This window comes from Benincasa hispida, chromosome 11, assembly GCF_009727055.1.
Source record: "Benincasa hispida cultivar B227 chromosome 11, ASM972705v1, whole genome shotgun sequence".
Taxonomy (NCBI): domain Eukaryota; kingdom Viridiplantae; phylum Streptophyta; class Magnoliopsida; order Cucurbitales; family Cucurbitaceae; genus Benincasa; species Benincasa hispida.
The window spans coordinates 75,174,268-75,185,376 of record NC_052359.1 but is presented as its reverse complement, the minus strand read 5'-3'; the positions used below and the strand labels follow the sequence as shown (position 1 = coordinate 75,185,376).

Genomic DNA, 11,109 nt, shown 5'->3' with positions numbered 1-11,109 from the left:
TAAATTAAGCATGCATTCATATGTAAAGAGTTCTAATAATATTTTGTAAATTTTAAAATCACTTTGAAAATATTTTTAATCATTTAAAATTAACAAATTTCCTTCCATTTTAAACATACATGCAACATTGATTATCCAGCATCTTCGAAAGCACCTGTTAAATCATCTATATAAAAAATAAGAGCAGCTCCTGAGATTTCAAATAGATTTAATGTTTCACTTTTTAACCCTTACTATATTAGAGAACTTTGAAACCTATTTGACATGAATTTTCTATTAACTTTCAAACTAGTGGAATTTTTATATCAAAGACAAACCGTAAAAATATAGTTTGATTAATTCAATATCATATATACACTTAATAAATTTAAACTAATATATTTAACATTGATATTTTATGTTTTCTTAATTATTTAATATAAATTTTACTTTAAATTATGAGTATTATAATTGTTTTATGTTTAGTTAATTACTTTTAATAATTAAATTATATGTTTAATTAAAAGAGATTAATTTAGTGATATTTGAAGTTATTAAACAATTAACTAATGTAACAATATATTAAATAATACTAAATTTAATTCATGACTATATTACTTATTAAGAATGGTAAATCAAACATATACATTTAACTTCAAAACATCGATTATCTTACCTAATATAAATATTAATCATTCCACACATTTAATATTCATACCCATGAAACAATACATGTGATTCAAACAGAGCTTAAATAGCACACAACAATGAATGATTCAAAAAACAAAAATCCAGTTTTATGTTTTAAGTGTTTTAATATGTATTTAATATTTTATTAAGAAATTAGATCTCAATTTTCTCAGAAAAAAGGAGGAAAAAAAGAGAAAATTAGAACCCAATTCATAGATTTGTTAAAAAAATTTCATAATACATTTATGAACCATCAATTAAGTTATAGTTATCCACCAAATATTAGATTAAATTTTGACTATTTTTAATTTGTTTAAGATTTTGTATGATTATAAATTTACAATACCATATTATTTACAATATATTTATGTCATACATATTGTAATTTCAACAAAAGTAAAACGGGCTTTGTTACATGAACTATTATTATGTTATTATCAAACTTTCTAAAGTAATCTTTGTTGGATCGATACCATCACGTAACGGAAGAAATCATGATCTATAAGCATTCTAATTCATTAATTTTGGTTGAAAATAAACATGCTAAAAACAAAGTTTAATGGGTTTCAAGAACATACCTTGGCCGAACCAACGAAATCTCTATTTCCAGTTGCAAAATCCTCTGAATGTTTGGGTATACCACCACAAGATCTTCCCTACTATCCTCTTGGTGCTCTAGATTGAGTTGTGGGACTCAAAATAAGCTGGAATCAAAGGGAATATGGAGAAAGCTCACTAAACTAACCAATTGAAGAACATCTTCTTCATCCGAATGTTTCAGCAAAAATTCAGTCTATTCAACACTCATTCTTCACTCCAATCTCTTCAATATATTTCAGACTATCATGCAAAGAGATGTACTGTATGGAATGCAGCTCATGCTTGGAGTAAACCAAGAGAAGAGGTGGTAGGTTCCTTATGAGCAAATTAAAGATGAAGTTGAAAAACCCATTTTTCATGTTTTGTGTAATTTTTCAATTTCCAAAAATCTATTTTGATTTTAAAATCATATTTTATTTCTAAAATCAAAATTTATTAATTTTACAAATTAATTTTATAATTAATAAATAATTATTTAAACAATTTAAATAATTCTAATTAATTTAATATCCAATATTAAATTAATTTTTGCACAAATTCATTTCATATATTTCAATCATATTTAAATATATTTTCTCCAATTCCATTTGATTATAATTTAAACGTTTTAAATTAACTTATCATACTACTCTAGAGCTAATCCATTTCCGAGCTAGTAGAGGGACCTCATGGACCTGCAGATCATGGGCTCCAATGATCCGAGATTAATCGGCTAAACTTATTAAACCGATCTAATCCCATTCATTGACTAATGGGTCACTCCACTAAAGCCTAGAGTTAAACTCTGCTCACTGTAGATATATTATGTCCACTCGATATAACCATGATTAGTAAGTTAACCTTCACAGGTTGGGTCAAATCTTTGTTTTACCCCCGAAATTAACTCATGTTCCTTAAGTCCCCACTGATTCCCTAATGAACAATTGTTTTGTGATCCAATCACAAAACCGAGTCCTTCTCATGCCAAATGAGAGGGCAAGATCCCTTGTTCAAGCCTCAGAATCAGCACTTAAGGGAACAACCTCTCTACTATCTCTAAAGTGGGTAGGAGTGAATTCCCTCTTGCACCCTATGTCCACAGCTATCTATCCGGTTTTACCCTTGAAATGGTAGTCGGCATTGTTGAGCCAAACCTCATCTATGCAAATTTAAGAACAATCCCAAATAAACAGGAGTTCATAGTTAGCTCAGGATTAAGGTCAAGTTATCTAGGTCATCGCTTTGAAATAGTCAGCCTTAAACTGTAAACAAAGTAGGAGTGACTCATTTCATGCTCCAATCTTGTACAAACTCTTTTGCACAAGGACACCCACACTCCTTATGTCCAACATGAGCGCATTAGGATCACTTCGTTTGTAGCACTTTACAACTTCTTGTAACAACTACAGAGCAGATCACATCCAATAGTGTTATCAGAATAAGGTACCCAACCTTATCTATATACTATAGATCATTTTGACTATTTACTCAAACCTGATCCACCTTTATGTCTCAATATAAAGTTCAAGTACTCATCCAATAGTCAAAGAACTTCTAGGTTTATTGGATTTCTATTCAAGCAATAGGTTTATTCAATAACACTTTTATTAAATTATCAAAATAAGCTCCATCGTTTACATACCACGAGTTTTAGGATATAAAACCCAACAAACTCCCACTTGGACTAAAACTCCAGTGGTAACTTATACATTCGATATATAAGACTGAGTTTCTAAGTTTTATAGAGAAATACAATAAACTAGGGCATCCCATACCCATCTTTTACCATTTGGTATCTCTATACCTGTTAAATGACTAGCAAAAGGCCGCTTAAAGCTAACCAGCAAGCGCAATATAAGAATCTCACGGTTCAGACTAATGGAGGAGACCGTAGAATATGTTGACACATTTCCTTCACCCACTTATTATGAACTACTTCGTTCACCTTGGTATTGACGCATACATCTGCTCTTCGAAGGGAGGTCACTCCCAAGGTGACACGAAGCGTTATATGAATCTCACGATGTGAACTATGTGGAGACGTGGCATTTGAAATCATACACTAGATTTTTGTTCGAACAACTTCCCCTTATTCACCCGAATCTAAATTTAAGCTAAAAATACTGTCCGAAGAGAGGTCACTCCCAGGGTGACACGAAGTATCGCTTAAATCCAGATTGTGAACTCTTAAGGACGCAAGAGCTAAGAATAACATACCACGTATGTTATTAATCTCCCGCTGAAGTTTTCTAATAACTCTATCATAAAGAAGTTGTTCACTACCACTGAAGTGTTTTAATGTTTGGGTAACTACATACTTAGGTTCTTTCCCAGCTAATTAAAAATAACCCTAAGTCTATGTGGTTTATCCCTGTATAACTCTTATAAATGGAGTTAAACCTACAATGTCTAGGTGATAAACCCTTTTATTACCTCACATCGTTCACGGATACTAATAAAACTGGTTACCAACGCTCAATTATTCAGCCATAATTCCCAGGTAAAAGGTGTTCCATAAACCGACAACTTAAATACCCCTAACCTTCGACAAGATTATATACCGGTTGAGTTTGTAACCCTAGTTTTACAAGTTCAACGACCTATTTTAACTAATTAAAACAAGTGGTTAACCTACGTGAGCATGCAACTGTTCTTTGTTATGAATTTTAAATGTCTAACCTAATTTTATAACAGCTTATAAAACTTTAGACATGCTAAACATCCACAACATAAAGGCATTCAATATCTAATATAACACTTATATTAAATACAAGAAACCCTAACATGCATACTATATATTATAACAAATTATAACATACTTTCAATGCATGTTGCATGCTTCCTATGGTGGGATTTTAAATCTAAATGACATACTATATGCACATACAAGATTTATTTAATTATAATATACATCCAATACATAAATAATTAAACACGTACTGATATGGTTTTAGTTTTGGCAAAAACAAGCAAACAAAGGTCTAACAATTACAAAAACAGCTTCAACACCACTCAAACCGCTCCAACACCACTTGAATCAAACCCGAACTATCTGAACCGGACCAGCAGAGTCTAAACCAGACCAACCACAAACCATTTGAAGCTGAACCGGACCAAAGCTCAAGAGAACCGGTCGAACCGACTGATTTTGCTCTCGCCCAAAATCTCGTTAAGTCAGATCATTTAGCATTGACGACCATCATCATGCGATGGGCTTGATCGTTTAGCACTTGCTTGATCGTTTAGCAACCAACGCCTATCGTTTAACAAAGCTACACGATCGTATAGTGTTCGTCTTCTATCGTATAGTGTCATCGTCTAGCGTCAGAGGATACTACACGATCGTTTAGTGTCAAACACTATCGCATAGCTCCATCGTTTAGCACCGTGTCTTGATCGTTTAGCGCACGCCCGAGGCAAGCGATCGCCTAGTGCTATCGCATAGCAATCGACACATCGCTCAGTTGCCGCTTTTAGGTAAATGATCGTGTAAGCGATCGCTCAACAACATCACATAGCTCTTCGCCGCATCGCTTAGCCCCGATTAAAGGTAAACGATCATGTAAGCAATCACTCATCGCCATCACATAGCTCTTTGTCTCATCGCTTAGCTCCTGATCAAAGGTAAATGATCGTGTAAGTGATCACTCAGCGCCATCGCATAGCTCTTCGCCTAATCGCTTAGCTCCCACCCAAAGCTACACGATCATGTAGTGTCATCGCATAGCAAAACAACGCATCGTTTAGCTCCAGAGGCAGACGATCGTCTAACACACAACACCTAAACGATTAACGCCCGAAGCTAGACGATCGTTTAGCTTTTCCTTCATATCGTCTAACATATGAAGCTAAACGATTGTTTAGCTACTAAAGCTCAACGACGATATGATCAGAGGCTGATCGTCTGGAAACTGCAACTCGACCCCTTCGCTTGTTTCTTCGAATTACAGCTTAATTTCAACTCTAATAACTCCAAATAAATTAAACTCTTAGGAAGACATTAAAACTCATCAAGCAAGAGCCAATTACAAATTTAAATGAGAAATCAAAGAGAAATTAAATGCCAAAACTCAACCATATCATTATAGTAGTTTTATATTTTCATACAAAACACCCACCAAACAAGAATTAATCCAAACTGAATGCTTATAAGATGCTCTGATACCAATTGTTGGATCGACACCATCACGCAGCAGAAGAATTAGGATCCATAAGCATTCTAATTCATTAATTTTGGCATTTCTATGATCATAGAGGGACCCCTTTACCATTCTGTATAAATGGACTATTCTATTTGTGCTAAAAACAAAGTTTAATGGGTTTCAAGAACATACCTTGGTCAAACAAACAAAATCTCTATTTCCAATTACAAAATCCTCTGAATCCTTATGTAGATCGCGACAAGATCTTCCCTACTATCCTCTTGGTGCTCTAGATTGAGTTATGAGACTCAAAATAAGTTAGAATCAAAAGGAATATGGAGAAAGCTCACTGAATCAACTCATTGAAGAACACCTTCTTCATCCGAATTTTTAAGCAAAAATTCAGTCGATTCAACACTCATTCTTCACTTCAATCTCTTCAATATATTTTAGACTATCATGCAAAGAGATGTGTTGTATGGGATGCAGCTCATGTTTGGAGTAAACCAAAAGAAGAGATGGTGGGTTCCTTGTGAGCAAGTTGAAGATGAACTTGAAAAACCCATTTTTCAAGTTGTGTAATTTTTCAATTTCCAAAAATCTGTTTTGATTTTAAAATCATATTTTATTTCTAAAATCAAAATTTATTAATTTCATAAATTAATTTTATAATTAATAAATAATTATTTAAACAATTTAAATAATTCTAATTAATTTAATATCCAATATTAAATTAATTTTTACACAAATTCATCTTCATATATTTAAATCATATTTAAATATATTTTCTCCAATCCGTTTGATTCTAATTTGAATGTTTAAAATTAATTTATCACACTACTCTAGAGCTAATCCATTTCCGAGCTAGTAGGGAAACCTCATGGACCTACAGATCATGGGCTCCAACGATCTGAGATTAATCGACTAAACTCATTAGACTGATCTGAGATTAATGGGTCACTCGATATAACCATAATTAGTAAGTTAACTCTTTAGTTCGTAATAACGACTGGGTCAAATCTCTGTTTTACCTCAAAATTACCTCTTGTTCCTTAAGTCCTCATTGATCCCCTAATGAACAATTGTTTAAGTCCTCATTGATCCCCTAATGAACAATTGTTTTGTGATCCAAGTCCCAAAATCAACACTTAACAACCTCTCTACTATCCCTAAGGTGGGTAGGAGTGAATTCCCTCTTGCACCTGACCCCAGCTATCTATCCGGTCTTACTTCTGAAATGGTAGTCATATTGAGTCGGCACTGTTGAGCCAACTCTCAACTATGCAAATCTAAGGGCAATCCTAGATAAACAAGAGTTCATAATTAACTCAAGATAAAGATCAAGTTACCTAGGTCATCACTTTGAAATAGTCAGTCTTAAATGATAAACAAAGTAGGAGTGACTTATTTTGTGATCCGATCTTGTACAAACTCTTTTGCACAAGGACACATCCACTCCTCAAGTCCAACATGAACGAATTAGGATTACTTCGTTTGTAGCACTTTACAACTCCTTGTAACAACTACAGAGTAGGTCGCATCCAATAGTGTTTCCAAAATAAGGTATCCAACCTTATCCATATATTATAGATCATTTTGACTATTTACTCGAACTTGATCCACCTTTATGTCTCCACATAAAATTCAAGTATTCATCTAATAGTCAAGGGATTTTTAGATTTATTGAATTTCTATTCAAGCAATAGGTTTATTCAATAACACTTTTATTGAATTATCAAAATAAGCTTCATTTTTATATACCACGAGTTTTAGGACATAAAACCCAACAATCCTACCTTAAAATTTTCAAACTCAAAACCTGAATGCATTGAAACATGTCATGATTTTTCAAAATTTCCAAATTTTGGCTACCACAATACAAAAATAAAACTACCATCAGACTTGACAAATTAAAGTGAGAGACATAAATAATAAACCATTTTGAGTTTCTGAAAAATGAGAATTCTTATTCTAGGGAAGGATACATAATCGAAACATATTAAAGAGCAGCCACCATATTAATTAACAAATACTTAATTTGTAAAAATAAAGTTGAAATCTGGGGAGCTTATACATACCAAAAGTATCAGGTTAAATTTCTCAGTCAAGTAAATCTGACACTGCTGTGTTCCTAAAAGCATCAACTTGGGCTAACTTTCTTGCCAAATCTCTGTTTGGAAATACATTATCTGCTTTCATTCTCTCTTTCATACCATAGGCCGGAGCTTTGGCGTTAATGTATGCCTGTATTAGAGTTTGAAAATCGTTGAATCGAGCCACGTAACCCGATAGTCTCATCTTATACAAGATTTTCTCTGCATTGTGGACATCCCCCCTCCTTGCATATTGATCCATGATAATCATGTATGAGGTAAACAATGGCTTCATCTGGTTTTTTTGAACAGCCTTAACCAAGAAAGAGTCTGCTTTTTCTACTTCCCCAGCTTCCACATAGAGCTTCACAATTGCATCCCATGTAAACGGACCAATGCGACAACCACTGTCTGCCATCTGCTTGACTAGTTCCTTGCCCTTCACCAACATCTTGTTGTCTGCATAAACCTTCAACATGGTAGAATATTGTTTTGCGGACAGCTTCTTCCATGTTTTTACAACTCTATCAAAAATTTTCTCTGCTTCTGGGATATTCTTCAGCTTTCCCCATGCAACAATGGCAGCAAGGCATTCTTCGATACGAGGATTTGACTCACAAATCTTCCAGAGCCTCCTCACTTCATCTTCCATTTGGAGTTCTCCATAAAGGGGAAGTAAAATTCTGCAAGCCCATTTAGAACCTTTGATGTTAACATCTTCCATCTCCTTTAAAATGGCCTTGGCTTTGTCTTTAAGCCCACCTGAAGCATAGTGCTTAACTAATATGGAAAGGGCAGAAACATCAAGCTCAATTCCTTCGGCCTTCATTGTATCAACAACTTGTTCCATCCCTATCATGTCCTTTGATTCTCCTTTAGCATCTATTAAGATTTTGTAAGAAAGCAGAGAAGGCTTGACATTTTCTTTCTCCATCAACAATAAAACGTCGGCTATTTTCCTCTTGTCAACCCTCTTGTAAAGAAGAAGCAACCTGTTGCAAGCAAATGTCGTGATTCGGAATCCAAGTTCCTTCATTTTGTTAAATACTTCCTCCACTTTTTTTACATTTCTGGCAACCACATAGTTAGCCATAAGTGTTCGGTATACCACCTCCCCTTGAAAGGACTTTGGGATATTAGCAATGTAACTCTCTGCCTTATGGAGACCCTGAACCTTTGCAATCAAGTGAAGGCGAGAAGCATAATCTCTCTCAATAAAATCAAGTTGCCCACTGGATTCCAACCACTCTGAAAACTGTGGAATGGATACAGAAATGTCAGCAATGAGTTCAGGAATTGACGAATGAATGTCTAACAAATAGGGAAAAATAGTAACCATATACAATAGCTAAAAAGTTCTTCAGTGTCAAAAATTGCACAACCATTTTCATACCAATAATGACTTTATAAGCCCAACAATATATAAATGTGTATCAAAACATACTACCAGCAGTTCCGATGCTGCTCAAACAAACATCAAACCAACTGAAAATTTCTTGAATGCTATAAGCCAGCTCGGCAATTTTTTATACAAGTATTTAATAATGGTACATCTTAAGAATTGTTCAACATACTCAAGCTTACTAATTACAAACCTAAAAAACACATCTTGAAATCATTTTGTGCCTGTTAGACCATATTACAATTGATTGTTGTAGTTTTAAGAAATTGATGGATATTTCCATCCTGAAATCCGTTGTCCACTAATCACATAGACTTATATAGAGTTCCACAAATTCCAAGAGAAATGAGATCAATTACAAACCTGAAACCGCACAAATGAATTTCATTGCATGAAAGGTAACATCAAATAAATTTACCTGCAAAGCCTTCCCAAACATTCGGCGTCTACGAAGATTGAGCATGGCAAGAGAGATATCAGCCCGGCTTATTTCTTTTCCTTCACTGACCCACTTATCAAGTACACTAGGAACAGATAAACCTGAAGCACTCCAAATAGCCTCGAACAACGCTGAAGGAGCACCTTTTTTAGATATCTTTTCAGCAAGTTCAGTTTCTACCTCGGGTAAATCAAGTTCATTTCGAGTCCCATCATCAATTTCTGATCCAGAGGTTAGTTCCTCTTCATTATCATTAGCTGCCTTACTATCTTCAAGTGGACTAGTGCTTGGAAGTGTTTCATCAAGTTCAGAAAATCCATCTTCCACGTTATCTTCCTCTCCACTGTTCTCAGCACCAGCTTGTGAAGATAGACCACGACTACTAATATAAATCCCAGAGGTCGGCCATGTTGCAAGATTGTTTCTCTCAAAAGAGATGCATCGATCAGATAAAGCAGCAGTGGTTCTAAAACCAGCTACATTTCCTTCCCAAGAATATGGTACCTCTAGTTTGCCAAAGAAATATGAAGTTCTTTCTCTATACCCTTGATTCCTGAAAAGAGAACACAAAAAGATTGTACAGGGAGGGGTCCGAAAAGTTGGAGGTATTATACCTTCCCCACCATAATATACACGTGCATATATATAGTATATGTATACAGAAGTACATACATACAAAAACAGTACTTTGGATGATTAATAATGATTGATTTCAGGAAACTGCCAGGAGAAAATTTGATGTTTAGGACATTAGAAGAAGAAGAAGAAGAATGTCCAAATTATAAGGATTTCTTCTTTTCTTCTCAATATTACAGCTTCTTTCATCCCAATTCTCATGTCTACGTTCTTCACTGATTCTAATTTCATCACTCGGACCATCTCCCTCAATGATATTCCAATCATCATCTTTGAAACTCAACAGTCCAGAAATGCACATAGCCTCATAAACTACGAAGACAGAATCTCAAACCCAGAAATTTGAAAATTTCAGAAAAATATTTTAAAACAAAAAAAAAAAGTTTGGAAAAAAAATCCCAACCAAGAGAAGCTTTGCATTTCAGCTAATATACGAACGAAAAAAAGAATAGAAATAGAACGTGAAGGTGAAGGTGACAACAAGAACAGAACAAATCACGCACAACCCTTTACTTTATTTTCTTCTTTAATGAGCACTAGAAACTCGATCAGAAAGAAGCTTGTTGATGTACAGAATTAATGAAAACCAATACCCATGAAACGAATTCAAAAGTTTACATCCAAAACGAGATTCAACTTTGTTTTCTTTGCTTTGCATTACCGAATGAACAGTGTAAGGTACAGAAACAGAGAGGTCTAGTATGAAGAACAGGCGTACAGATGAAGGAAGAGAAGCATACCTAAGAGAAATAGAAGCTCTACGAAGAGCCCACATGGTGGGATGATATTAGTAGTGATTAGGGAAGAACTCAGAAGACCTCAACAATGGAAGCGAGAGTGAGAGGACTTGAAATCGCAGAGGCGGGGAGGTTGCTCTTAAGCCCTACTAAAAACCCTCCTGTAATTGACGAAAATAAATACCATTCGGCATGGTTTTTTCTCGCTGATTTATTTGTTTATTTATTTTTAATTATACAAGATACCATAAACTTTGTAGGATTGTTTTTAAATATAATAAAATTAATCAAAATATTTATAAAAACATAACAAGATTTTAGAATTAATAGACCTTGATTTACTTCTATTGATATCTATCAACGTCTATTGTTCATAGTTATAAAATTTTGCTATATTTTATAAATATTTTCA

General features: G+C 34.2%; 1 protein-coding gene across 2 annotated transcripts; it reads right to left on the bottom strand.

Annotated features, from left to right (window-relative positions):
• Positions 1-1,097: 1,097 nt before the first annotated feature.
• On the bottom strand, positions 1,098-10,860 carry LOC120092069 (pentatricopeptide repeat-containing protein At1g15480, mitochondrial-like). 2 transcript variants are annotated; one of them, XM_039050275.1, is made up of 4 exons: positions 10,701-10,860; positions 9,304-9,877; positions 7,469-8,738; positions 1,098-1,373 (listed from the first exon to the last, which is right to left on the bottom strand). In XM_039050275.1, exons 1-3 carry the CDS (start codon positions 10,733-10,735, stop codon positions 7,491-7,493), a joined length of 1,857 nt encoding a protein of 618 aa, XP_038906203.1. In that variant the 5' UTR covers positions 10,736-10,860; the 3' UTR covers positions 1,098-1,373; positions 7,469-7,490. The 2 variants fall into 2 exon arrangements, with proteins under 2 accessions (XP_038906203.1, XP_038906202.1); XM_039050274.1 differs by lacking the exon at positions 1,098-1,373 and having other exon boundaries at positions 7,337-8,738.
• Positions 10,861-11,109: the final 249 nt, after the last annotated feature.

Coding starts and splice junctions, on each gene's coding strand:
- LOC120092069 (XM_039050275.1), bottom strand. CDS start 10,735: ATGTGGGCTCTTCGTAGAGCTTCTATTTCTCTTAG. Junction 9,878..10,700: donor AGAGCTTCTATTTCTCTTAG/GTATGCTTCTCT, acceptor TTCTCTTTTCAG/GAATCAAGGGTATAGAGAAA. Junction 8,739..9,303: donor TGTTTGGGAAGGCTTTGCAG/GTAAATTTATTT, acceptor TCCATTCCACAG/TTTTCAGAGTGGTTGGAATC.